At 38.7% G+C, this 27,877-nt stretch overlaps 5 protein-coding genes across 5 annotated transcripts; 2 read left to right on the top strand and 3 right to left on the bottom strand.

Annotated features, from left to right (window-relative positions):
- Positions 1–398: 398 nt before the first annotated feature.
- On the bottom strand, positions 399–3,931 carry LOC140776941 (pentatricopeptide repeat-containing protein At1g80550, mitochondrial). The gene is made up of 2 exons (XM_073120800.1): positions 2,265–3,931; positions 399–843 (listed from the first exon to the last, which is right to left on the bottom strand). The coding sequence occupies exon 1, from the start codon at positions 3,886–3,888 to the stop codon at positions 2,554–2,556; it is 1,335 nt and encodes a 444-aa protein (XP_072976901.1). The 5' UTR covers positions 3,889–3,931; the 3' UTR covers positions 399–843; positions 2,265–2,553.
- A 643-nt stretch (positions 3,932–4,574) lies between these two features.
- Positions 4,575–7,942, bottom strand: LOC140779468 (putative glycerol-3-phosphate transporter 5). Its single transcript, XM_073124539.1, has 2 exons — positions 6,945–7,942; positions 4,575–5,292 (listed from the first exon to the last, which is right to left on the bottom strand). The coding sequence occupies exons 1-2, from the start codon at positions 7,843–7,845 to the stop codon at positions 4,775–4,777; spliced, it is 1,419 nt and encodes a 472-aa protein (XP_072980640.1). The 5' UTR covers positions 7,846–7,942; the 3' UTR covers positions 4,575–4,774.
- A 1,384-nt stretch (positions 7,943–9,326) lies between these two features.
- On the top strand, positions 9,327–10,282 carry LOC140778864 (uncharacterized). The gene is made up of 3 exons (XM_073123757.1): positions 9,327–9,592; positions 9,677–9,795; positions 9,888–10,282. Exons 1-3 carry the CDS (start codon positions 9,503–9,505, stop codon positions 10,159–10,161), a joined length of 483 nt encoding a protein of 160 aa, XP_072979858.1. The 5' UTR covers positions 9,327–9,502; the 3' UTR covers positions 10,162–10,282.
- Positions 10,283–13,696: 3,414 nt separating this feature from the next.
- On the top strand, positions 13,697–14,336 carry LOC140777017 (ethylene-responsive transcription factor ERF084). The gene is made up of 2 exons (XM_073120918.1): positions 13,697–14,134; positions 14,325–14,336. The coding sequence occupies exons 1-2, from the start codon at positions 13,697–13,699 to the stop codon at positions 14,334–14,336; spliced, it is 450 nt and encodes a 149-aa protein (XP_072977019.1).
- A 3,072-nt stretch (positions 14,337–17,408) lies between these two features.
- Positions 17,409–27,489, bottom strand: LOC140777552 (trafficking protein particle complex II-specific subunit 120 homolog). Its single transcript, XM_073121737.1, has 10 exons — positions 26,889–27,489; positions 26,081–26,281; positions 25,799–25,981; positions 25,216–25,325; positions 24,249–24,308; positions 23,820–24,111; positions 22,567–22,859; positions 20,346–21,220; positions 18,924–19,877; positions 17,409–17,835 (listed from the first exon to the last, which is right to left on the bottom strand). The coding sequence occupies exons 1-10, from the start codon at positions 27,300–27,302 to the stop codon at positions 17,615–17,617; spliced, it is 3,603 nt and encodes a 1,200-aa protein (XP_072977838.1). The 5' UTR covers positions 27,303–27,489; the 3' UTR covers positions 17,409–17,614.
- Positions 27,490–27,877: the final 388 nt, after the last annotated feature.

Below are 27,877 nucleotides of genomic sequence, written 5' to 3'. Positions count from 1 at the left end.
ATATAGCCAACAGGATGCTGGTTACACAGCCAAAGAGTTGAAGATTTAAAGGTCATTGTTATTATTTTGCATCTGTTTAATGGTATGCATTTGTGGCTGTCTCTGTGGATTTCGAGCAACCTGGTTAGAAGAATGTAATTGCGTTAAGTAGATTTAACTCTCTTTACTTGTTTCCTGTGGTAGGATTTATCATGTGATGAAGCATCATCTGCGATAATAATTAATGAGATTTATCGCACTAATTTGAGTTCGGATAAAAGACAATCTACAGTCATAAGGCCTCTCTTAAATGCAATGATGGTGTTTGATTCCAAAAGAGTATAATTAGTGACCCCGTTAATTTATACCCTCAACCAAACTATGATAGTATAAATGGCTAAAGTCTAATTTAGTCCCAGGAGGCTACCTCTCCTATCACCATTTTACTTCTTCGTCTTGCGTTTTGCTTCCAATTTCTTCCCCAATCTCTCTCATGAGTCACAGCTTAAAGATATTTCTCCAATTCCTCATGGCTAATGGAGATAGTGTGGAGATGCCCTCAACCTCCTCAGAAACGATTGACTGATTCATTACTCAAGAAAAAGTAAATGTTAGGATACAAATCTCCCTGCATCAACAAGAACAGCGTTTTGACAACCAACCTGATTATTTATTCATGAAATTTAAAGGCATCTTACAGGTGAAATTCGAGTTTCAGGCAGATTCAATTTGAATCCGCAAGGTAATAGGTGACCGCATTGAACCATCAGCAATGTTAGTAGCACAAAGATGATTTACTAGGTTTAAAACAGCACATAGCCTTCCTTCAAAATAAATACTCGATCATTTTGACTGTGGCTCAATCTGCGGATAAATTGCGGATAAAATCATAAGAACAATCAGAATGAAGAAGGAAAAGGCCTGGTTTCTCAACACGATGGAAAGATTGTTTACCAGGCAAGCAAATATAGTATAGACTATAGAGGCAAACTTCTAACCATTAAAATGCTAAAAATCAAGATCTCCATATCCTAATATAGCCAGTCGACCAAGCAATAAGGTTTCAACATTCCGGGTATCGGGAAAAGAATGAAGAGATGGAAAAGGATTAATCTCTAATGTTAACCGACTCAAAGGGAATAAATGGAAAAAGAAAGAAACAAAATGTTTGTGAGATATTTGCCAAATAATAACTTCTGTACAAATGGCCACTTGATAGCCAATAAACTAATCTATTGTTAATGACATAGTTCTGCCATTGACATTTGTACATGGGAAGAGAAAAGGAAATAAAACTGAATAAAGCATGTGGAAAAGTAAAATAATTAGTGCTTCTAGTACTGAAAGAGTAAGACACTTGAAGAAGGCTGAAAGCTCAGTAAAATTAGGAGTTAAACATGTTGGATGATTACAAAAGTGAGTAGTTTCTATTAGGATGTTAGATGCAATGTTATTCAGAAAATGAAATTAAGTCATTAACAAATTTATATATTTGGGTGAAGTTGGAGGAAATATCAGTTAGTCTAACAATTTCAAATAAGTCAGAGCACTTAGAGGAACAATTTAGTGCACTTCTTAAAGAGGAGAGATTCAATGAAGATTAAAAAAGTACAGAATTAAGAAGGCTTGAAAAATCTGGTTGCAATCAGGACTTCAAATGAAAATATTGTTTTTGAGCTTTATCAAAAGTTAACACCAAATGTATCATGCACAGGAACTTCAACACTCTAGCATAGCCGCAAGCAGAGAAGCTGACATATTAATGATAAATCCTAGGAAGATAATTCAAAATATACTATCTTTCTTTCTGATTGACTGTGCAAAGGTTCTTTAGTGCCAAATGTTTTACCTAAAAGCATAAAGGTTATGGTCTATATGCATGAGGAGGCCAAAATTCCTAGCTACAAAAAGCATGGCAAATACTACGAGTATAAGACCATTTGATGAAGCTGTTGTTTAGATGATTTGCGACTGTGTTTAAATTGAGATCGGAAAGAGCAACACCGAGATGTGATTAAATATGTAAATGTCTGAGCAAAGTTGGATGATGTCTATGCATACAACTCATGCGTGATATCTGCATTTTCTAGTAAAGGAAAGAAAAACATATTAATAGTCTCTCTTCTGAAGAACAGATGATTCGAATCATCAGCCTGTACTCTTAGATTCCTTCAATTTTATGCACAAGTAAGAAACAGGTATCAAGAGAACCATATCGATATAAATGATAAAAGTAAGAGTGCATCCCAAATGCTTATACAGTTAAAAAGATGTGTTAAATTCACCTTTCTTTGAAGTCTCTTGTTCCTCTCCAGTAGTGTATATTCTCTGCTCTTCTGCAGAAGGCCTCCAAGAAACACTTCTTCAAGTATGCCAAAAGAAACCTAATCCACCACTCAGGTGAGACGACAGATAAAATACTCGAATCTATCACTCCAAAAGGCTCAGTCTCATGAAACTCCCGACCAGAACCACGAGTAAAGCATTATCAATAGAATACTGCTTAGCCGCAGCTGGGCGTTTCTTTCTTCCTCCAGTGGGCATCCATATCAGGTAATTCAACTCACTCCACCCTCAGAAGACACCACTCAACACATTATCGTCATCTGATTCTGCACCGGGAGGTTTAGTCCCCAACTCCTTCCTCAGCTTAGGCGAAAGACCCTTCGCCAGCATCTCTTCGTCATACTTCCGAGCCATATCCACCATCCCCTTCTGCAGCAAAGCATCAATCAGAGCATTGTACGCAAACGCATCTGGGCTACATCCTTGCTCCTCCATCGCCTTCCAAACAGTAAACACCGGCCGGAGGAACCCCCACCGCCCAAATTTCTTCATCAGCATCACATAGGTATCCATCCTCGGCCGACATCCGGTCAAAATCATCTTATCAAACAACCCAACAATCTCCTGAGGGCGAGTCAGGTACTGAAAGAAGCAATGATAGGTGAGCACATTCGGTTCACATCCATTCTTTTTCATCTGATTAACAAACAAATACCCCTCCTTAAACCTCCCCTCTTTGCACAAGAGCTTAACAATCGTATTAAAAGTCGCAGCATTCGGCCGGCAGCCGGACTCCATCATCTCCTTATACATCCTGATGGAGAAATCAACCCCTTGCGATAGCCCAATCGCGTGGATGACCGTATTGTACGCGACAACATCCAAAAAGATGCCTTTCTTCTTGATTTCTTTGTACAATTTGACGGCTTTCCATGGCTTTCCCGACTTGGAGAGGAAGTCCATGTAGATGGTGTAGGAATGCAGATCCTTCTCTACCCCTCGACGGTCCATCTCGTCCCAGAACTCGCGGCACCGGCGCCAAGATCCCACCTTTACCCATCCCCGTAGGATCAAGTTGTGAATCTTGGTGTCCGGCGGGAAAGGCGGGGGCGAAGGTTTAGAGCGGAGGCAAAGGTCTTCGGCCTCGGAGACGTGGCGGTGATCGCAGAGGGCGTCGACGAGGAGGTGGAAGGTGGGGAGGTCGCCGCGGAGGCCGAGGGAGGCGGCGAGGTCGAAGAAGGCGGCGAGGGCGTCGGAGACGAGGTGGGCCGCGGCGAGGCGGTTAAAGAGGGAACGGAGGGCGGGGCGGAGGGAGGAAGGTTCGGAGAAGGAGGAGGAGTGGGAGGACAGGAGGGAGAGGGCGGCGGGGAACTCGAAGTGCTTACCGAGGATGTCTACGGCGAGGGAGAGAGTGGAAGGGGTGTGGGAGAAGTTGCCGCCGGTGGGAGAGGCGGCCCAATGGAAGAAGTCGATGGCGCGGGCCCAGTCGTTGGAGTAGGTGGAGAGGGTCGAGAGGACCGTGGTGGAGTCGAGGGGGAGAGGAAGAGGAGAGGAGGAGGAAGAGGAGAAGCGAGATAGGAGGAGGTAGGAGGAAGAACGAGGGAGAGATGGGAGGTTTGGCATTGGAGAGAGCCAGAGAGGCGGCTCTCTAGTCTGTCTGTCCCTCCTATTTAGATTCTGCTAATTTATACAGTTTAAATTTTAGTTTTTAATTTTTAATTTTTAATTTTACTACGTAGGGAGTTATTTTAATTTGAAGATGAGAATTTATCTATGTTGCCCAAAAGTCCTACTACAAATCTTCTTCGTTTTCACAGAACAGGGAGTTAATTTTGATTCAGAGAAGAGAATATATCAACCCAGGATTGTTGAAATATTAAATGAGATTTTTGTGCGAGTAGATTTAAGTTTATTTATGCAATAAAAAAAGATTTTAAATTTATTTAGTTATATTCATCAGACTATCGAGTATTTCAACAAGAGATTTATAACATTCTGAATGCAACTTCTATTCATCATTTATGGGAAACAATCTCAAGGCTAATTATACTAAAAATTCTTAAATTTAAACAAAAGAAAAATTAGATTCTTATGTGTGATTCCTTATAAATTGTGTGCACTCATCTACATAGGCTAATTCATAATATTACCAAAAGTTAAGAATCTTTTGAGTGTTAATGTCCCTACAATCCTACAGAAGCAACAATATACATATAGAAAAAAGCTAGAAATTCAATAAAAGAGTCAATATACATCATTTTACCAACCCACGATTATAAAAAATCAACTGTACTAATGATCCATAGAACTGGAAAGAGAAACTTATTCTATTATCAGGTAATATAATCAGGATTCTACAAAAGCGGCATTGCATCTAGCTTTACTGTCGCGAGAAGTACATGGACAGTGTGATATGTTTTTATAATCAAATTACAATGAAAAGAACTAAAAAAATTGAACATATGTATATATGCCGCTAAGAATGCATCTTGTACGTCGTTGCTTATATCTATTTTCTCTCACTCATCTTGCTAACTACCTCAGATTTTGCAATATTTATCAAAAACATAATAGCAAAGGAGGTTGAAACAATTAGCATAAAAAATACACTATTCCATCCCCTAGTTAAGATATATCCAGTGAGCAAAGGTCCCAGAGCTGCCCCAACAGAGCCAGTCCCATCAATAATGGCAGTCACGGTAGCCAATGCTCGCGAATTCCCTTTGATCGTGTCTTGAGTACCCAGATCAGCTGCAACCGCTGTAGTAATAAGAGAGTATGGGCCATTCACAAAATAGCCAGAGAGGAACATTAAGCCAATGTTGTGGTTCATCGACAGGCTGCCATATGTTCTATAGAAAAAAAGTGTTGGGATTGACAAGAAGAGGAATAAAACTGAAGTGATAGCACGAGCACCAATTCTATCTGAGATGAATCCTGCTGAAATTCCACCAAAAACCCCTCCAATATCAAATACTATTGAAAGGATTCCAGCAGCTTTATGCGACAAGAGCTGGCCAGCAACAGCTACAAAATAGAAAAAGTTGATTCAGTATAAAGGTCATTTATGATTTTCTGCTGATTCTTGCTGAAAAGCCTAAAACCTTTAGGCAATTAATCCAGTGTACCAATAACACCTTAAAATCAAAAGACTAAAATGGAATTAATAACTATGCTGAAATTACAAGGCTAATGGAACGAATACAAACAAAACTTTAGAAATTGAAAATCATGCAAGAAGCCAGGAATCAGTAGTAAATAGATCTTTTTTTTTGTTGTTGAGAAAACAAGAATTGGTTAATAGTTATGTTAACTTTTGCGAGGTTCTACCATCTACCATGGGTTTATGTGCCAGAAGCCCAACAAGGCATAAGCATTGCACAGGGCAAGGCATGAAGAGAATCCTATATCGCGCACAATATGGTGCCACCCAGCATGCACCATGCTGAGCACTGCTGAGCACTGGGTTGTACCGAGGACACTTCTCATCTAACTAACTGCCATTTTTGCAACGGCAGAACAAACTACTGAAAGTTGCATATTAAAATGTTTCAAAAAAATCCAGTTCTCCCATGGTGCAGCAGATAACAATGGTTGGGTACTAGCCCATCTTGTAATAACCATGCTTCTTCCTTCTATGTGTGCTAGTACAATCACTTTTTCATAACAAGCATCAGATTTTTCACTATTTAGATGGAAGGTCCTTCTTAGATCTTTTAGTAGGTATTATATGTCTTGAAGTGTCCCAATACTTGTGAAAAGAAATTAATTTTTTATTGCTATTTGGGCTTGTAGGCTTCTTCTTCTCTCTGGATTTGGTATCATTCTACAGAAAACCTTCACTTTTGCACTGCCATAAGTGAAGCCTCTATCATTTTAAACTGGATACTGAGACAGTGAGTAACTTTTACAGAGTAGCCCAAAACCTAGCTCTACACTGTTATCGTTTGTCCGTGCATAAGTACACATGAACGTAAGCGAAATCTCAAAGTTACCAACTTATAGGAAACATTAATCAATTCTACTACTCCCTGATCAAGAGATTTTCCTACAACACTAATAATCTTCATTAAATTTCCTAAAGAATAGCATACAGCTGTGGTCCACCTAAATCTTACAAGGGTTATAATTTCATTTAAATTAGTCAAAACAAAAACACTTTCTCCTGTTTGGCTAACCTAAAAGAACATTCAAGCCCCCATATAGTCTTACTTGGATCAAAGAAATCAAAAATCCTGACCAAACACACTTTCATAACATCATTTAAATGACACCAAAAAAAAAAATTGTTGAAGTTTGTGTCTTTCCTAAAATATGATAGAAACTGTAATTTCCACCTCAACATTGTCACCATTGTAAGTTTCATAAATATAATCTTGCACACTAAAATTTTATGGAGGCTTACTATGAGAGCAATAAGCTTTCATAGCATCAACCTCGAATCGCAAACCCAAGTATACGATACTACACCTATGCTTCAGATTTATGTATTGATCGACATAAGCAAAACTAGAACTAGCTAAGCTACCATTATCATGGTTATTGCCTAACTAATTATTGAATTACAAGTGCAAGAATCACATGATGGTTGTAAATCACACAAATTTTAACAAGGGCACGAGCACATCTCTGCTGACAGCTTAATCACAATGCACCAGATAGTATATATACTCACATACCGTTGTGTCGAATGTAGAATGGCAACCAATACAGGAAAGTGTATGCGACAAGCTTGGAGAAGAAGAGGCAGAACGAATACGGTGCCACACCAGGCAATCTCCACGCCTCTAAGAAACCAATCGCCTCTGCTGACTCCACCTTCGCCGATCCAATAAGCCCAATCTCTTCCTCCCCATTCAAATGATCCTCCTCATTCTCAGTATCAGCCATCTCGATCTCCACGGCCGGCCAATCAAACCCCAGATCTCTTGGATTCGCGACTAAGAAAGCCCAAACCAAAATCCCTACAACAGCGATCACAAGCCCCGGCAAGACGAACGACCAACCCCATCCATACTCCAAGACCGAGGAGGCAATTACAGATCCAAGGATGTTTCCCACCGAGGTGTTCGAGTTCCAAACCCCCATTACGAGCCCTCGCTTCGACTTCTCGAACCAATTCCCGACCACGGCGACAACGCACGGCCACCCGATCGATTGAACGATCCCGCTCACCATCTGGACGGCGAGGAAGAAGGCGAGGCGGTGAATGTTAAACCAGAACGCGAGGCCGAAGGCGGCGGTTGTAGCGCCGCTAAGGAGCATGCCGACAGCGAGGAACCTGCGAAGGTCGACGCGATCGGCCACGTGGCCGGCGAGGTACATGCCCAGGGAGTACGAGGAGAGGAAGGCAAGGTCGAGCTCCCCGAGGCGGTGGGGACCGTGGGGTCCGGAGAACGGCGGCCATCCCCCTCCGTCGCCATCGCCGGATGAAGGGGATTCGGGGCCGAGGACGCTCTTGACGATGCTGGGGGGCTTGCGGGAGGCGTGGAAAGCGGCGTAGGCGGAGAAGGTGAGGAGGAGGACAGAGATCTGGTGAAAGAGGAGGCTCCGGCGAGGGGTTGGAGTTAGGGTTTCCATTGTAGGAACCCTAGATTCGGTGGTTGGGGCATGGGACGAGGAAGGAGAAGAGGTCGGTGAGGGAACAATTAATCGAGGAAGAAGCTTCGAAGAGAGGGAACGATTAAGTATAAATAAATCAGTAATTAATTAAAATGTTTTCATACATTATTTATTCCTATGACTTGACTATAAATTGCTAATTCTAACCTAATAGATGACAAAAAAGAAATATCCGTGGATTGATTCTTTGCATTTAACGGTTAGACATTATCTGTCCATTCTTTACAAGCTTTGTTGTGAATTATTAGCCCGTTAAATTTTGGGCTATCAAGCTATTAATCCTACTCGAATAAAGCACCTTGATGAATGGCAATACTTTAATTACTCTGTGTCATTCCTAAGAAATGGGGAATATCTACCACGCTATGATCTCGGCTGTTAGAATTTAGCTGCTTTCACTATCTTAATGTAGTCGTTATAGATGGTACCACTATTTTGATTATCAAACTTTATAACTTCTAAAGAATTAAATCCTACCGAGCTATGAGATGTAATGAATTCAATTCTCCTATGATTTGTATTTGATGAATCTTTGTGTTGAAGCCCAATTTGCATGTAGTTAAATTTAGTTATTTAATTTGGTAGAGAGTTAACTTTTATGACTAGTTTTGCATAATATATTAAAAATATATAATGTTAATAATAATAATATTATTATTAGATTCTTCGATTGTCAGAGAGTCAATCAGTAATGCACGCCATCATATCGTTTATGTGCACCTAAATGTTATGATCATGCCCGGTTAATTTCAACAAGCTCTGTAATTATTATTTTTTAATTCTTTAGGAACAATCAAAATTATTGAATGTGTGATTGATATATTGGCCAGCAGCACATTGTATGTCTTGGATTTATCCGAATCCACGCTAATCGTTCTATTGCTTGTGATTCAAATTGTGATCTCTGAATCACCTTAACATTCTATTTGTTACTCTATTCTTAAATTAGGCCAAGGTTGAAATGGGAATTTCAATGTTAAGAGGCCCAAAAATGTTTTATCGTAATATAATATAATTAGAAGGAGAATCTGGATGCCACATCGTAGTGTCTTTTAAACGTCAGGGTGGGGCCATGAGCCCATGGCCCCCATATGTGGTTGCTTTTTCTTTAAATAAATCAACTTCAAGATTGATCTTTATCAAAACCAACTTGTTATAATGAAAAAATATATAATACATACACAACTTATGCCTTTAAACATCGACTCAGAGCATTTTTCTTGTTTTCTGAAATGCTCTGTTTTGCTGTTGTAATTAGACTCAATAATGTATGTTTGATCGTTTTCCAATCAAGCAATCCTACGCACACTGCATTCCAATTGACCAATGGACGTTCCTAAAAGTTTCTCCACAGAGAGAGAGAGAGAGTGAGAGAGAGAAACAATTAAAAGGAGACACGATCGAATGAACAACAGTGTGCAATCAACTATGTGGGCTCTGGTGATTAATAGCTAGGCCGAGAGAAGGAAGATATATCGAGAGCCACATGATGGTGGTGCTTATCTTTTTCGCCAAGTGCCTGGTCCTTGTCGGCCAAATGGCCCCTAAAAGAATCCTCTCCTCTCCTCTCCTCTCCTCATCTATACCCCCACCTGTTGACGATTATTAACTTGAGATGGCAGGGATGCTCCCGGGAGTCGAATTCGCTAGGAGGAGGAGGATCCACCAAGGTGGCTCGTCGGAGAGATCGCCGTTTTGCTTGCACGTACGTATCCGTCGTACCCCACTCTAGTCGAATAGAATACATCAATCTTGTTCCTAACTGTCCTACACCATTGCTAATAATTAGCAACGAAGCAGCCTAAGCAAAGAGCTCCACGATTGCACTCTCGGGAGCATCGCTCGCGAGGCGAAGGAGAGGTTGGATGAGAAGCTAAGGAGTCAGACGAGAGAGCCCGAGATCAAGAGGTGAGAGGAGACGGAGTGACGATCATAATTTGTAGGTTTGCATATCAATTTAAGTTGTTGATGTCTTTCCGTTCGTTTTGCGTGCTTGTTAGCATGGAGAGCATTGGAGACAAGAAGAAAGGTGGTGGCTGCCTGCAAAGAGAGGTTTACTCTTCCAAGAAGAGCATGAGGAGGTTTAGCTGGAGCAAGCTGGGTTGGAAGGCGGCGGAGCAAGTCGAGTGCGCCGTCTGCTTGGAGGATTTCAAGACCGGCGATATTCTACTTCACCTGACGTGCAGCCATCGGTTCCATTGGAGCTGCGCCGCCCCATGGATCAAGACAAGCTCCAACTGCCCGATTTGCCGGACGTACTGCACATATGTATAGATATAGACATAGATAGTTGCTTAATGTGAGGATTACATCTCATGCGTCAATGGAATTGTTAATCTACTGTTTGATTTGCAAAACTTTGCATAGATTTGCAGTTGAGTCAGTATTTTCTTCATTCCAAAGAAACCTCGATCCTAAATTTCCCAGGAAAATTATCAGTTATAGATATTACTGGGACTAATGCAGAATGAAGGTAATAGAAGATGATAAGAAAAGAGATATAACATCAGATCGCATTAAAGGTTGGTGGGCTCGCTCTCTGGATTGGCATGTCTCCACACTGAATTGGCTTTATTGGTGTGCCACTATACAGAATTGACACCCATTAACTCCTGAGGAGAATTATATTTAAATTAAAAGATGAAGCTGATTGATGCAACTGCAGCAGAAAGCAACAATACTTGTGCCAAAAGCAACAGATATATATACCATACCTGCAAGTGCAACAAATTAAAATGATGTAAACTTCAATACATAGTATTCTTTAAGTTTTCCATATCTTTCAAATATAATAGATGTATGCTTTCTCAAATGCCCTCTCCTCTTACTACAAAGCTTTCTCCTTAAAAATCATCATAATAGCATTTATAAGTGTGTCTTGTAAAGATAAATCTTGTGAGGATTATCAGAATGCGTTCCAATGTACTCTTATGAATCTCCCATAAATTCAAAGGCTATTCTGAATTAAGTCAAACTAAGCAACAATTTTATCCATAAATATTCTACATAACGTGACGACGTGTTATATCATTCTATGTGCTCATTATGTTGGTTGTTATAGAAAGAGGGGAAAATGAAGGATTAATAAAATGCCACATTATCTTATTCTTTTCTTTTTAGATATTTGTAGAGGGTTTGTAGGCATAGTAATATTCATTACTTAAATATCTTTACATCTTTTAACTAACCAAGAGATAAGCCAAGCTGAGGAGCAAATCAAGAGAGAGATAATTGCTGGATATTCTGAATTTTGGAGACCATTGTTGTGGGAAAAATGCTTTCAACTGTCTGTTTCAGATAAGATAAAGGACTTTAATGCTGCAAGTTTGAATCACACAATCTTCTATTGGTTAAAAATGAGAACGTAAATAACCAAAAGGCATGCTAACAAACAAAAGTATGAGATCTTTTTCTTGCCAATATTAAGTGACAAAATCTTGATAACAAAATTGAAGCCAGAATTAAATTAAGCTACGACGTGCTGACAACTTAATGTATTATGATCTATTTATCGTTCTTTGATTATTTACTTCTGTAGATCAAAATCTAGTCTTTACTATACGAATGTGCATTAATACGATTCGGAAGTCACCAATAATAATGGATCGGAGTATAACAAAGACTAATAGCTCATCAAAATTAAGCAAACAAAGAAACTAAAATGCATGCAAATTAAACCACTATAATTATCAGTACCATATCTGTATCTCTACCAAGATCATAACATCACACGACTCGCCTCACAGATGCAACTCCACGATCCTCCCCTTCGTCAAAATTCAAGGCGTAGCTCCTCGTGTCATAACTAAACCTTATCTCGCTATCATGCCTTCTCTTATTTGTAGTGTTGTTACGTTGCATGATCTCAGGCACAATTCTCTTCCATCTTATCCGGCCCAGTCTTTCCTCCCACCACCTCTCCTTGTTGCAATCTTCATGAACTAGAGACCTATACCCGGCGTAGCCCCGCCTTCTCGGCCGGCATGCGACGCAGACGAAGTCGATGCAGTGCGGTTTCGATCCGAGCTCGTCGTCGAACACCTCGGGAAAGTCGTTTTCCGGCATTGACTCATGAAGAGTTGCCATTCTAGAGATCAGAAAAAGTAAGGAGGAGAAAGAGGCGTAGGATGTTTGAAGAATGGAGTTTATATTATTTTGTTTAGAAGAGAGAGGGGAGGAGGTAAGGAAGTGGTAAGGCAATCGATCTCAGACCGCGTAGCCAACGGTCGTGAAATCATTTATTAGTCAAATAGAGGTGGGAATTGAGCACTTGGTTGTGGTAGTGTTTGTATTGTTATACGAGGTCATGGAACAAATGGGAAATTAAGATAAGATTAGGGTAATAATGAGGAAGTAATAAACCGAGACGATCTTCCAACTGTCATTATAATCCAACTGGAGAGCTGGATTATTTATAGTCCATTGGTGTCAGGCAGTAGAATTATATCGGATGTTAACTAGTTAAAGGTTTAGATATTGGGTTACTGGTTTAACTAGTGGGCCAACCGCTGCTTATCTAAAAATCTAAATAATTTTAAACTAAAACACAATTGCATTAATTTCTTCCATTATTTAGAAATTTTTAACTAATATTTAGATTTAAGTACATCAAATCATATGGCTTATATAAAATTATACTTTAATCACACATTTATTATTTAAAATATAATTATTTTAATTTAGGATTAAACTATCTTTAGGATAAATAAATATAATAGTTGACTAATAATAATTTTGAAGAAAAAAATTAACTCACTTAGTCCGTAGAAACCCATTAGGGTTGCGCTATCGAAAATTGAACCATCAAGTCATCGGTACACTAGTTCAACTATTCGGTTAAATCTGATTATGATAACTAGACAATATGTTAGTCATAGGTTAAATAGTGGAGCTAACCCGAGCGTGATATTGTCGTCCGACTGCTCTAATTATGTTTAAAAGAAAATACATAGGGCATAGAATTTTTCCGAACAGAATTGGAGTCCGCCAAAATAATTAATGTGTTAGAATTAATGTACAAACTAACCTACAAAATATGTGTTATCAAATAATGATCGTGTCCCTCTTTATGGAAGACAAAAGCATTCTTCCCGAAGTTGGAACAATCGAGTCCTAGTTAAACGTGCAGTAAACATTCCACGAAAAAGGCAAGACCCTTTTCCTTTTGGCCATGGCACGATCTCAGAGGCTAGCTAGAAGATGATTACAAAGTAAGTATATGTATATATATATATAGCTCTTGGTTTCCAAGTTTATAGACACACTGGTTGCATATTATGCGCGTGACTAAGCCTCGTCCTGAAAGAAGCCGCCGACGTGGTCCAAGACACGACAATAAAAGTTGTGTTTTTGTTACAGGTTTGTAAAACCTTTGGTCCATATTTGCAGTAATTAAATATTTTGTTTTATATTTAATTAAGTTTATTCTCTGAAAAATTAAGACTAAGCTCTTCTTAAACTTCAATTTTTAAAAAATAGAAAATTAAATGAAAATTCCCCCAAAAGCTGCAGCCTTCCTCTGTAATCTGTATCCCCCCAACATCCGTGATCGTACATCAGAAGCTTATCACAGCGTCAGTCTCTCGCTGTCTCTAGATCTCTCCATATACCAACAAATTCCCACACAAATCCCATTCGCTCTCTTTTCACCTACTCTCCGGTATCTCCACCTTCTCGGTGACCCGACCTCTCCGAACGCCCATCCCCCAAAGTTAAAAGACCCCCTTCACCCCCACTCACCGTCTCTCTCTCTCTCTCTCTCTCTCTCTCTTCTCCACTAGCAAAAGAAATACACACTAATACGAAGCCCATGGAAGTAGTAGACTCCACCGCCGCCTCCACCCCACCCGAGCCGGACCCACCGGTTCTAGAAGGGATCGCGGCGGTGGTGGGCTACTACGTCCTCTTCGGTAAGGATCCCCCGACGCCCAAAAAGGAGGAGGAGGTAAGAAAAGGAGGCGGCGGTGAGGTCAGCCTTGGGGGGAGTAGGAGGAGCACAAGGTACAGAGGAGTGCGGAAGCGGCCGTGGGGGCGGTGGTCGGCGGAGATAAGGGACCGGGTGGGGCGGTGCCGCCACTGGCTCGGCACCTACGACACCGCCGAGGACGCCGCCAAGGCCTACGACGCCGCCGCCCGCCGCATGCGGGGCTCCAAGGCCCGCACCAACTTCGCCATCCCCGATTCCCAATTCCTATCCACCTCGGCGTCCTCCCCCACCATTGCTGCCACCGCTACTGCTACTGCTACTGCTAGGAAGAAGAAGAAAAAGAAGAGGAAGAGGAAGAGAGGTGATGGTGGTGAACGGATTCAAGGACTCGTTTATTAACCCCCTCCCCTGAGACTAACAGGACGAAATGTACTTCTACGGCTTGATTTACTTCTTTCCTTCTTTCCTTTTTGGTTTGGATTTTGGGTAGTTTATTTGGCTGCGTGTGTAGGTGTTCGTATAAAGGTTTGTTTTAGTTTAATTGTTATGTTCATATATAAAAATATCAGCTAATATCTAACTACGCATGCAATCATATCATTATATATGATGATTATATATAATCCTCAGCATATAGATAGATAGATAGATCATGATCACTCGTTGCGTATATATAGTACAAAACGATAGCTAGTACACTGGAGTCCTACGAACTCGATCACGACGTACGCTGATCATCTTGATACGCTGCACTAATTAATCCATCTCGAAGTTTCATCTGACGTAGCTATAATTAAAGCGTGATGAACTCGCTTCTCGCTACTACTCCATGATCGATTCTATCGTCATCTCACCACTTAAATCGAGTTTTTTATATATATATATATATAAAAAATGTATATATCCTGCTTCTTTTTTTGTCCCGTGATATCATGAACTCGTATCTTTGTGATTGGACTTGCGATAGTTACACGTTGTACAACTAAAGATTAATTACACGAATTTAAAACAACGACATGCATCTATGTTATGCGAATGGAAGCACGTATTAGATTTTTGAATTGCTTCCAAATTAAAAAGATATGGCATTTACTGCATGAAACGTAGCATGTCGTACGTACGTCCCAGTCTAGTACTAATCCTAGCGATTCATCTCTTGCATGGACAAAGCTGACACGTCAGAGAATGTACTACATATCCTGACGTACAAAAGGAAAAGAAAAAACTCTGGATGTGAAGTGACTCGATCACATCATCCCCACTGATTCTAACTGTAGCTTTCTACTACGTGTACATGCTGATACAATATGATTCATTTAATATTAAGTGGATACTTTAACCCTATTAAAGTTGGATGTTGGAGTAGGCATCCACGATCCAAACTATAAGAAGACAGCTGAAGAGATTTTATTAGAGTTTGACACATCTGTGTTTTGAAATCTATCAATCTACAATATATATATATATATATATATATATATATATATATATATATATATATATATGGGTAGCTCTGCATACAAACGTTTTTTCGTATAATATTTGTTTAATGACGTCAAGTTTATGTAAGCTCGAGTTTCCCATGTTGATATGAAGAATTATTTACCTGGCAATAACTGATGCACGCTATTGATCACATCTACAACCGACAACTTTGCTGACGTAGTAACGGTTAAAGCAGCAAGTTGATGGTATTAACTTAATTTGTAATACTAGAATTACAGAACACTTTTCATTAATATAATTGTACGTGTACCACAAGGTTATATAAGTTTACCAATTAATTATTTGTCTATTTTTTAATGTTTGGTTAAATGCTAGCATAATGGTTAAATGGGTTATTTCATGTAGGTTTAATTAGGACATCAAATAGTGACATGTGTATGATACTGCATTATAAGCATCACATTACCTCTTTAGCAATGTTAATCTTCATGAAATATTATTATTTATATAATATTATTTTTTAGGCAATATTATGCAAAACTTTAAATATATTAATTATAATTAGTAGGTGATTCAGTAAATATACTTATTCTAGATCATTACAATGACTTTATTATATGATTCTAGCAATGTTAAAAAACAGTCTGGGGTTAGATTGAATTTCTATGGCAACTTTAATATTTGTCAATGATTAGAGAAAAAGATATGATGCATTTATTAACACCTCCTAATGACTTTGATGGAGTCATTTATAAGAAAAAAAATTCAAGCATCATCTCGAGGGTGATGAAATATGGCATTCAAGTGAGATTGAAAGATTTTGTGTAATGACATTAGAGTATTATATCAATTTGTTACTCATACTGTTATTAGTCATGCTTTACTATTTATATGCTTTCGTATACTATTGATGTCATAAACATCCTTAGTTTTTATGTATTATTATTTTCAATTGTTATCATACCTATACAAAATTATTAGCTCATAAAAGTCTTATGTCGAATGAATGTTGTGCACTGGAACTGTTCTAAACTTAGGAATTTTGTTTCCACTTTGATCATAATAGTTATTTCAGCATTATTTTGCAAGACCTTAGTTGCCTAGTACTTATTTCTACTTAGCCTTAGGAGTTTTTATTATTCACCGACTTAAATTTATTGATATATATCAGTTGTCTTATACTTTAGGCTTTGAGAAATAATTATTAAGGCTACTTATATCCCAGTGTCTTGTATGACTAATCATGATTCCAATTTTCTTTCTTTTTTTGTTCGAGAAAAGGAGCTGTTGTATTCAATAAGCTGTTTCTACCACCTGACGTGGCAGAGCATCCAAATTAAAGATATTACATAGATCTGGGGGAATGAAATCCGAAGTCCCAAGAACAATCTGAGAGACAGCCTCTCTGCCTCGGTTAGCTGTCCAGCTCCCTACATAATCTATCCTAATTTCTTTTAACTTTCCTTGAGTCTTTTACACTTATCTACTATGCCTATGATCTTCCATGGGCACTTCCTGTTTCCCTGAAGGATCTTGACTACCTCGAGAGAGTCTGTTTCCACCCCTAATCTCCAATTGCTCTCCGCTAGACGCAACCCCATACGGATTGCCCAAATCTCCTTGGACAAGGATCTTGACTACCTACATAATCTATCCTAATTTCTTTTAACTTTCCTTGAGTCTTTTACACTTATCTACTATGCCTATGATCTTCCATGGGCACTTCCTGTTTCCCTGAAGGATCTTGACTACCTCTGAGAGACAGCCTCTCTGCCTCGGTTAGCTGTCCAGCTCCCTACATAATCTATCCTAATTTCTTTTAACTTTCCTTGAGTCTTTTACACTTATCTACTATGCCTATGATCTTCCATGGGCACTTCCTGTTTCCCTGAAGGATCTTGACTACCTCGAGAGAGTCTGTTTCCACCCCTAATCTCCAATTGCTCTCCGCTAGACGCAACCCCATACGGATTGCCCAAATCTCCTTGGACAAGGCTCCCACGCAACACGAAGGAGACCATCATGATTCCAAATTTAGATGATGACAAACTTGATTGATGCGAATTTTCTTATAGTGATGCAATCCAACAAACCATATACAAGCAACAAGCTCTAAAAGTAAATAACATTTACATCCGACTGCAGTCCGGGAAAAAAAGTGGCATCAATGATACAATATATATTCGGGCGACTACATCAGTATAGATGATCAATTTCAAGTAAAATCTATCCTGAGCCGGAGAAAAAGAATTGATTGCATAAATACTTGAATGCTCATGACACTTTGACAACTACATGTGCTAATCATATGGTGCTGAACACTTTCTCGAACGCAACATACTGAAATTTCATCGTCTAAGATGTACCAATAACATGGACATGGAAAGGAGAACCACGGCAAAAGATTGGCTCATCAGGGGAATCTGCTCTCGCTCGAGCACGGAGGACATCAGTTGCATCGGTTATAACAGCGGTGGCTAGGAGACTATAGTCTCCTGGCACTAGAAAGTAAAATGAGAAGGTATGTGTTATCTCTTGCTGCGGTGGAGCCTCCAGATGGATGTCACTCAGAACACCTGAGAGAGGAAATTGTATGATAAACTAAAGGCACTGCTGACAATAACGCTAATGGAAAGAAAGTTGCCAATGAAGCAACTTCAATACTTTGAAAGTCAAGAAAAAGAGCAGATCATCGGTATTTTACTGGTAAGCTTGAATAACACTACTCAAACATGCAAAGTAGCATCAGCCAAGATAAGCCAAACAGATCAGTTTCTAAATCCAGAGTAACAATGGAGAAAAGCACTGCACAACCAAGCATTTTTCAAGACTATGTAAAACAGTAAAAGCAAGTGTTATTATTTGCTTTCTTAATTTCCTATCACGTCAGTTCTGGTCAAGGAACTTATAACTTGAATCCCATCATATTGATGCACTACATGGTCTTCTTCAGTTGACATGCTGAAACCATATCAAGCGGCTCTCACAGAACTTATCTAGTCCTACACCAACTTTTCTCTTATATAACCATTTCCTATTCAATCTTTTCTAGTAAATCCCCTGATTAGCCAAACACTGTAGTCTAGGTGACAATCATCTTTTATATGTTTTTGACTTTCCTAGGTTGTCCAACATTCATAAATCATTGCCGAAGCCGACCTATAAAATTTTCCTTTCAGCTTGAGGATTATGTAGTGATCACACTATCACACAACCTATAGAAGCTTTTTTATTTTTTATTTATTTTTCCTTTTAACATCCTAATATAAATCTACATGGGATATCCTTAACAATCTCCTTATTTTTGTCCCCATTTTATCCTAAGTCAGTCTTTTATAGCTGTCTTAAAAGTATATTGTGAAAAGAGTTGGACTTTCATCAGTAAGCTGATAATATATAAGTTGAAGAGAATAATTACTCCCTGTAACTGGCTCCATGCTTAGTTAAAAGAAAAGGTGAACTAGCTTAGGATGCCAGTGGGTCTCATTTAACCTTTAGCATCTGGGTCTATCAATGAATCAGTTTGTAAAATCTGATCTAGATCATTGCATAATACTAGTCACCTGTTTCATGAAATTTCTTGAGATAAAATACGGAAAGAAATACTACTGACATACACAAGAAAAATTAGTTGAATCAGTAATCAAAATAAGTTGCATCATACCAGCCCATAGGACAGTTGCATTGTTTCCCTCAAAGCAATTCTCTCCTGCTACATCTCGGCATGTAATATTGAGGCTCATTTCAATCATTTCTTTTGTGTTGTTTCGAATCACAACTTCCATATGAGTCATTTCATGAGCTGAAATAGGATCTTTACTTCTTAAATTGGTCTCCTTAGTAGATTGATCAGAATGAGCACTGTTTGTGTTAGATTCTGCTGCAATCTTTGTGAGCCTGAAGCCAAAGGTTAGAGGGTCAGGCAATAATATGTCCATTACTGATGCTTGTAATGCCGCTTGAGTAGCATCTTTGATATTCAACTCGCCACAGCTGTTTCGTCCAGACTGCCATCTTACTTTAATTTTTGAAATTAAGTTGTTGATAGAAGCATTCAACTCAGCCTTTGCATTCCTTTCTGCTGTGGTAGGAATTTTACTTCCAAGAACACCATCTGTATGAGTATCCTTCAATAGGAAAGAACCATCCAAAACAGGTAGCTTGAAGTGCTCAAGAGGTATTAGAACCCTTGCAGAGTAATCACGATCAATTCTGGTCTTGTGATACCCTACATCATAAGTATTACAGTTGAGAACAGACATGTGCTCATTCTTTGGATTATCCACCTGGACAGAAACATCAACCTCAAACACCACATCAGTGGGATTAGACAATTCAAGTTCCAGAAGTCGTAGTCCCCAGCTTCCTTTATATGGGTCAATCTTCATCAGGTTGTCATCCTTACCCAGAGACTCAACCTCTTGAGTAAAACTCTTTTCAGCATTGAAAGGTGTTGAAAGGGTCTCACTAACACGGGCAGGAATTTCCATTGCGAGCAAGCGAGCCTTTACAAAACGTAAACCCTGTTGAACACAAACATTCAGTGGAACAACCAAGCGCCTCCCTGGAGGCACAGAATTCTCAATGTTTTCAGATTCACCAGGATGCGTTAATGGGCCTGGGATAACAAACAGGAATTGGTTAGCTTACATGAAATGCCGTTGTCCTTATCCCAATGATCAAATAGACTCACTAAAAAGTCCAAGAATGCAGATATCAGATAACAGGATGAACTACAGCCAACATTAATGGTTCAACCAGTTCAACTAGGACGGTCTGGATTTAAAACATTGCTTTACACAATTATGAGGACTAGACTTTGCCTTGAAAGTCAACAATTTTCTGACTTCAATAGTAGATTAAACATCTCAAAACATAATAAGAAAATAGAAGTTTCCAAACTTCTTTGTCAACCCTAAATATTAGATTTTTATGTCATCATATGGATATTGGATACATATACTTTTATTTTTTAGTACTAAATGCAACCACTAGCTTGCACAAAACTGACCAAGTATTAGCAAAAAGAGACTGAAAGAATAAGCATAAATGAACTGTGGGAATTTATGAAGAGCTAGATACTTACCAGCATAATGGATAAGTAAAAGCGGGCTGTTTCCTTCTTTGGAGATCCTTCGTGCACTGTTGGGAGTCTTGCTTGCATCAAATTCAAAATCCACTAAACTAAGTTGCCATGCCTTCAAAGTCACTCCAAATGTCACTTCACCACCTGGTTTTAGAGGAAGGGCTGTCATCAGTGCATCATGTGCAATTGAAATAACAGAATCTTGATTCTTCCCTGATAGTGTGATGTTTGCTTGTTCAACTGGCACTGTTCCAGCATTTTTCAGACTTATCCAAATATCCCGAATTTCACCTTCATACAAAACAATAGAACCATCTCCACCAACCACATGAGAGACTAGCAAAGGTAGAGGAGGAACTACACAGATATTTGGAAAAGAAATAGCTTTTATCCTGCTAGAACCACAGCATCTGAAAGGATCAGAAAGAACAAGACCCTGTGAAGCTCCAAGGAGCAAATTATCAACATCTCTGAATAGGTGTTCTGAAATGACGCCAAAACAGTGGACAACGCATCCAGGAATGGAAACTGGTCCAACTTTTGTTGGAACTCCAGACAACAGAATCACCTTGGCAGTATTAGGTGGAAGGCTCACACTTACGGGGAAAGCATCAAAATTTCCAGAATGAACAGAGAGATAAATGCTTTCGACAAAAAGGTCAAAGCTACATGGGTTTGCCAATTCCACCAAAACTTGAACTGGCTCCCCAACAATCCAAGTTAGTTCCTGTTTACTACTATCGGTTGTACTTCCCTTGCTGAAAGGTGTATAAATAAAAGGTCCAGAAGGAGCTGAACCAGTCCACCATTCCTTCTTCAGTGGATTGCGCTTAATAATGTCTGTTTGTGCAGGATGGAGTGGAAAGGAATGTAACCTGAGAGGTATAAGAAATCTAGCAATTAACCCATATGAACATATTCATAAAATCAAGAAATTACATTCTAATTAAATACAAAATTCTCTGAGCATGATTGTCTCTAATAAGTACTTTACAACATTTCTAAATCACCACTTATGATCCTGAAACAGAAAAAAAAAAAAGAGTTAAGCACTCATTATACACATTACATGAGAAATACCAATATATCTTATGACGCCTCTCGCTCAAAGAAGCATTCCTTGCCAAAGAGAAGGAAGCCCTAAAATGCAGAAAGTGAGAATAATGACCATCAGACACTGTTAATGACGACCATTTGGCATCCAGATTTTAAAATATATTATAATGCATTTATCTATCATCCAATTTATTTTAAGAAAAAGATTATGAACTGAAATAGTGGAATGTACCCCAAATTTCAGATGAGAGGAGAGAATGACTGTGTTCGCTTAAGAAAATAAAGAATCATGAGTGTGTGTCAGAAAATAAAGAATCCTTTGCAAAGCATTTCCAGTAACAAACTAGAATGACTATGGAAAACATTTTCTCTCTCTTTGCTTGGTTGTATAAGTTTACTGGAAAGCTTTAGACATAAGGAAAATATTAAAATGTAAATGAGCATGCACAATTACCACAGGAGTTCCAATTGTAAGATATCTCAAGATGCTCTTTATCAAGATTAAAAAAAATCTTATCATCATACGAAAAAATAGTTAATTGACCAGCTTATAAGTGCGGAGCTGTTTGACTCAGTTGTTCTAAAATAATCACCTAATGCATCAAAATGATTGGCAAAATCAGTATATGGGGGTACTCTATCTGGAGATAGCCCATTGGTAATCTAGCTATCAAACAGTATTGATCCAAGCTCCTCCCTGACGCACCACATAACTTTTGAATATCTTCAGAAGCCTGTGTAACTTCTATTGTTCTCTTTAAAGTTATGCTCAAAGACTCAAACAAAGCATCCTGAATTTTTTTTAGACTAGAACTGAAGCCCAAAAAAGAAAAAGAAAGATGGGATCATCTCTTAGATTACCCAAACAACAGAAGTGGGAAGATTCAATGGTTTAGAACTTAGCACCAAAAGGACTACTTGTAATGTGTACACTTTGAAATTAAAGTTTCAGAAAATTTTGCTTTTCATGATTTTCCATAATTGGCCAGGTATAATCAACAGAAGAAAGATATCATAAACAGTGGCATATGTGGAGATAAAATTAACAGAAAAACACGAAAATATCACTCGAGGCATTTATATGCATAAAAAATAGTACAAGAAATTACCAAATTATTATGGAAACAAAAATCATAATTTGTTAACAAAAGGAAGAACAGATCACCTGATGAAAGGAAGAGCAGGATCAGCAGAGCGTGTGCCTGATGGAAGCCTATCTGCAGAATTTCCAAGTGAGCTTGCTAGCCCACTCTGACCTGCTGGTGTAATGAGAGGGTAAAATGATCTAAGAAGACGCGCTGCAGCACTCCATGCTGAAAGAGGATCTCCAGCACGAACAGAAGACATCAGTATCTCTCTCAAAACAACCATTTGTAGGCTGCTCCATTGTGACTCAAATAATGCAACAACAGATTGAGGGTACGCTTTTCCACCATCACCATGGGTTGTACCAAGTTCCTTTATTAAAGAAAGAGAGCAATTCAGCTAAATTTAATAAAATCCTGGGGCAACATCACGGGAAATGGACAAGGAAGCCTCTATAATAAACTTTGCTAATTGTACATTAATTTGTTAACCTTGTAAAGAAATCGTGTTGTTCCGAGAAGGGTGCTGCCTGTCCCTACAAATATACAATATTCTTTCTCTGTACTAGAAACTACCCAACAGATACATACCGATCCAACCTTGCTATTCTGATTAAACAATCAGCACTTCATGCATAAATAGGATATACATAACCACTAAAGGTTTATGCCTGGATATTGTCATGTAAAAAAACAGACATAATTCAAAGCATGTCATACATGCTCATAGTGAGGAGAGGCATAAGTCTGAAGATATCTGCACAAGACAATTGTAGTTCTTGAAATATAGGCTAGTATAAAAATAAAACACCAAATCTTCAATACCTGTCCAATACTATGGTAAAGATCATTCGGTGATGCTGGATATACATATAGAACAAATTTAATCACATAGAACAAGAAAGCTTTTACTATGTCCTGGACATGCATTCATGAAAGCCTGATTGTACTTACTGTTGCAATGTGAAAGAGTAATAACAAGAGGAAGACACAATTTCTTACTTTCAATCGATTTTATGGAATCCCATTTTACCAATTACTTAATTAAAGGTAGTGAGAAATCGCAAGTAAGACATAAAGTCATGCTTGACCAAAAGTTAGAGCCAAAGAATTTCTGCAAACAGCAGGAGGCCAGGAACTGACTTCATTATTTCTTCAAAATTAAAAATTACAGGAGATTGACAGAGCTTAACTAAGAGGTAGTAGATATTTAGATTTTCGCTTATTTACTGATGATAATAACCTTAAACAAACATTCATCAATTGGAAGACATTATAAAAATAACTAGTTCAAGTAAATGGATATTAAACATCATGATCAACAATGGCATACCTGCTGAGAGGCATGCTGTTTCGTGCTGGTCCTTCTACTTTGGACATGATAAGCATTTGTGGTCATGGTCAAGACCTGCATAGCACTGACAGCTGCACAAGCATTATCCTGCTGCAGGTACAGCTGAGCAACTTGACGTGAAAAAAAGGCTGCTTTACGTTGATAGCCAAGAGCTCCAAATAGTCTTGCAATTTCAACGTATAATATCAGGCGGTCACTAGCATCAATAAGTGATTTAGCACCATCTGCAGCTCCCATCAACAATTCTACAACCTCCTTAGCAAGCTCACGTCTAACAAACATAAGTAGAAAAGAATAAAATTTTACAAGCACTTGAAGAATGAATATCATAGAGAATTTACATTGCGAACTTCACAATACAAACCAAAAAGGTTTATGCAAATTGAAAACATTAATATGCAGACTTACCGACAAAGGTATCTAGCCAGCTTCAGTGCAGCTTCAAGCTCAAAACTCACTGTTGAGACTCTAAAAAAAATTAAAAAAATTAATCAGTTTGCTTGAATAGAGGAGTCGGCCTTTACATGCAGAAAAGATGGCATTAAAATTTAAAAGCACATCTATGAAGTTCCAACTCATGTGAGCAGCAAGCTTCTACATCAAGAAAATGACTCTGTAAGCATATAAATGAAGTCACTGATAATAGAACATTCATTCTTTATCATTTTTAGTACTAATAACTATTCATAACATACAATTATGGCTCAGTAACAACTTGCTCAAGAGGAATAAAATAGATCTCAAATGAAAGGCCTCACAATAGTGAACATCAATGCCTCTATAATTTAAGCTGATGAGTAATTTGTGATATTGTCAAATTCATATACTGGCACAGAGAAAAGTCTTTCAATATTACTAGAACAAGAGACCTAAAGCATGATACTAAAATTGGAAGTGCTGATCAGATGGTTTTTGAACCAGCCCATGACGACCATGCACCTTTTGTTAACAAGAGTTCAACACAATGCCTCTACATCCTATAAAAATATTAAAGTTTCATAGTGACTGTTGCAAGACAATCTTAAAATTGGTCTTAATGATAATGAAGCTGATGATCCTATATCAATGAAATTAATATAACAACTTTGAGGAGAAACCAAATTAGATACATTGAGATAAAAGCAAGATTCCAGAGTTAAAAGCATTGCAAAGGACACTTAAGCAATGTTGGGAGGATAAGTTGCTTTAAAGGATATCATCTTAAAGCTTGCCGACCCAAGACAAAAGGAAGGAAGCACTATCAGTACATTTCCATGATTTGTGACAATTTTCAGCAAACAATTATCATGGAAGTGTTGACAATCTAGTCCCAAGTATGCCAGATAGACTTTATGATGAGTACTGAACATATTTTGATATTGATGAATAGCAGCACCTCTGAGCATTATCTTGTAAAAAAGCTCTTCTATATAACTGGATTACAGAGTAATAACGATATTTCACTTCCTCCTCTAAAACTGGATCCTTTTGGTCCATACGATCGACCTGCATGGATAAAAATCAATCATTTTAAAATACTACCTCAAAGTTTTACTGTAATGCACAATAAGCACTATAGGCATCATACACTCCTGACAGAAAAGAGAATCTCAGGCAAATTGGTGGAGTTAAAAACAAAAGAAGAAATATACCATTATAAATATAATTGTACTGGTAGGGTTAAAATTTCTCTGACAAAAAATACATGTGCCAGTGGACAGAGATGAAACAGCTGACGATTGCATATGTTAAGGTAGTATTTTAAAGGTATTTTGAATTAATACATCTAATATTTCTTTGATTAGGCACTAAAATGCCAGTACACAACCATGAAACTGTTGATGCTTCAAAATGCTAAGATAGTAATCTAGAAGTATCGATAGTTTAAATAAACTTTCTTTGACTAAGAATTGAATTGTCAGTGCACAACCATGAAAGCAATCAATGATTGCATATGCTATACAAAAGAAACTGTTTACCAGTAAGGCACAAACGCTACCCTCCAGGGCCCCCGCATGCCAGAACACATCTCCAGTCAACCTGGCAAGCTCTATTGCAGTCGAATAATGTGCATTAGCATCAACAGGTGATCCGGCTAACAAACAGTAATCGCCTATTGTCTTCTGTGCACGACCAAGCCTTCTTTTTTTAGCTTTAATCACCTAGCAAAATAGAGAATATTTCAATAACTCAATGAGCCCTAGCACATTGTTATCACCAGAAAACAACTGCATTAATTCTTAGAACACCTAAAAATAAACCTCCTCTGAACCAAGAGTAGATTGAGAGTCCAAAGGTGTCTTTAAAATCGTCCCCACAGACTCTGCATGAAGAACCCATTTTTCAAACTCCATCAACAATGAAGCAGCAAGATCTTGCACCATTGTCAGCATATGAAATTCCAGTGTCTGTCGATCCGAAGGAGGGAACAGAATTATATCTTCTCTTTTCTTATCCTCCAACTGTCCCAATAGCCATGAAAACATAAAAATAGTAAGTTCTAAAAATATGAAGGTAAAAAAGAATTAGAAATATTAAAAACAAGATAGAAGAACAGCAATAATAGCTAAGATCATGAAAAACATCAAACTGACTATATTGATTTAAAAATTCCATCTTTTAAGTGATTCAATCAACTTTTGTAGTATGAGCTAAAGAGATCTACATAACCACGAGGCACAAAATTGAAGCAAATTGAGAATTCAGTTAAGGGACAAGAGTCATGTGAGAATCAATCAATCGAGGTTTTAAACCCATTCATCAAATATACACAGCACAGATAGAATTCTACGTTCCAAGTAATTCTTCAGTAGGTATCACCTCTTTTTCTATTGATCCTAATATGCTTGTGATAAAATAGTGCACATCATATTTTTCAGTCATCCTTCAACTGATATCATCAACCGATCATTCCTAAACAAATTTACTATTCGATCAGTCAGATAAGTGCCACTAAGGCAGCATGTATCAAGCAAACAACACAACATGGCAAGAGGCATCATATAAAACTACAGACTCCGGCCTAGATCCCTCAGCAAAAAAGAATATATTCAGATCAATCACACGAACCTGAGCATCAGTAGGGCAGAAGGCGAAGCAACGGCGGGCAAGGGCGGACGTATAACCCTTGGAAGCTGCGGCAAATTGCTCGGAGACTAGATCGAGGTCGGGGGAGACAGGGCAATGGCAGAGGCCGATGACGGCGAGGATCTTGCGATTAGATTGGAAGTCCTCCCACGGGGAGGGAGGGGAACCGCCGAGCATGTACTTGAACCGGAGGCAGCCGGTGTCCCAGGGCTGGTGGGCGAAGGGGCTCTTCTGGTGCTCGGAGTAGAAAGAGCTAACGGCGGAGAGGTCGACCCGGGTGTGGCGACCAATAACGGCGACATACTCACGGAGGCGGGGGTGAGGGATGGGTCCGCCTACTGGGACTACCGCGACGCGGATCATGGAGCCCGTCTCCATGCTCACGTCCGGCTCCATTGCCGCCGTCGGATCAGATCGGATCGAACCGGAATTGGATCCAAGGTGGATGAAGGAGAAGGAGAAGGAGAAGGAGATGGTGAGAGAGAGGAGCGAGTGGAAGAGTTCGGAGAGGAGCTTCCTTTTTCTCTCAGATCTGGGGAGGTTTTGGTGGACTCATCGAACACCCTGGATCGGGACGGAGGGTGGAGAGTCGTGACTCGGGATCGACTCGGGTGAGTCAACCGGGTAACAACTATACTAACATTGTATTTTATTTTATTTCCTCCCTCCATAATTAACCCGATTAACATTTTATTTACTCATCCCTTTTTTTAATTTTTATTTTTATTTCTACTATCATGATTTCTCCACCAATCGTACATTATAAATTACAATTATTAATATAATTCTAGTGATCTCAATTATGGTAAGTTAGAAAATAGTGACAATTTCAAGATTTTTTTTAAAAAAAATTACAAATTATGGTTGCTATCTTGGATCGCCCAGCGGTTTGATCACAGTGAATCATGAATCACTAAGAAATGAATCGCCATGCGATGCACCGAGTGATCCAATCATATTATATGTCCCTG

This window comes from Typha angustifolia, chromosome 15 (assembly GCF_048772165.1).
Source record: "Typha angustifolia cultivar Huaian chromosome 15, ASM4877216v1, whole genome shotgun sequence".
Classification (NCBI taxonomy): Eukaryota; Viridiplantae; Streptophyta; class Magnoliopsida; order Poales; family Typhaceae; genus Typha; species Typha angustifolia.
The sequence above is the reverse complement of the archived record's forward strand: the minus strand, read 5'-3'. Positions and strand labels throughout refer to the sequence as shown.

What these genes read in the sequence shown, in the direction of transcription:
- LOC140776941 (XM_073120800.1), bottom strand. Translation starts at nt 3,888, where the DNA reads ATGCCAAACCTCCCATCTCTCCCTCGTTCTTCCTCCTACCTCCTCCTA.
- LOC140779468 (XM_073124539.1), bottom strand. Translation starts at nt 7,845, where the DNA reads ATGGAAACCCTAACTCCAACCCCTCGCCGGAGCCTCCTCTTTCACCAG. An exon ending in ATTCTACATTCGACACAACG is followed by an intron (nt 5,293 to 6,944) that starts GTATGTGAGTAT and finishes TCTATTTTGTAG; the next exon opens with CTGTTGCTGGCCAGCTCTTG.
- LOC140778864 (XM_073123757.1), top strand. Translation starts at nt 9,503, where the DNA reads ATGGCAGGGATGCTCCCGGGAGTCGAATTCGCTAGGAGGAGGAGGATC. An exon ending in GATCGCCGTTTTGCTTGCAC is followed by an intron (nt 9,593 to 9,676) that starts GTACGTATCCGT and finishes GCTAATAATTAG; the next exon opens with CAACGAAGCAGCCTAAGCAA. An exon ending in AGAGAGCCCGAGATCAAGAG is followed by an intron (nt 9,796 to 9,887) that starts GTGAGAGGAGAC and finishes CGTGCTTGTTAG; the next exon opens with CATGGAGAGCATTGGAGACA.
- LOC140777017 (XM_073120918.1), top strand. Translation starts at nt 13,697, where the DNA reads ATGGAAGTAGTAGACTCCACCGCCGCCTCCACCCCACCCGAGCCGGAC.
- LOC140777552 (XM_073121737.1), bottom strand. Translation starts at nt 27,302, where the DNA reads ATGGAGCCGGACGTGAGCATGGAGACGGGCTCCATGATCCGCGTCGCG. An exon ending in GTAGCGTTTGTGCCTTACTG is followed by an intron (nt 25,326 to 25,798) that starts GTAAACAGTTTC and finishes TTATCCATGCAG; the next exon opens with GTCGATCGTATGGACCAAAA. An exon ending in CTGGCTAGATACCTTTGTCG is followed by an intron (nt 24,112 to 24,248) that starts GTAAGTCTGCAT and finishes TATGTTTGTTAG; the next exon opens with ACGTGAGCTTGCTAAGGAGG.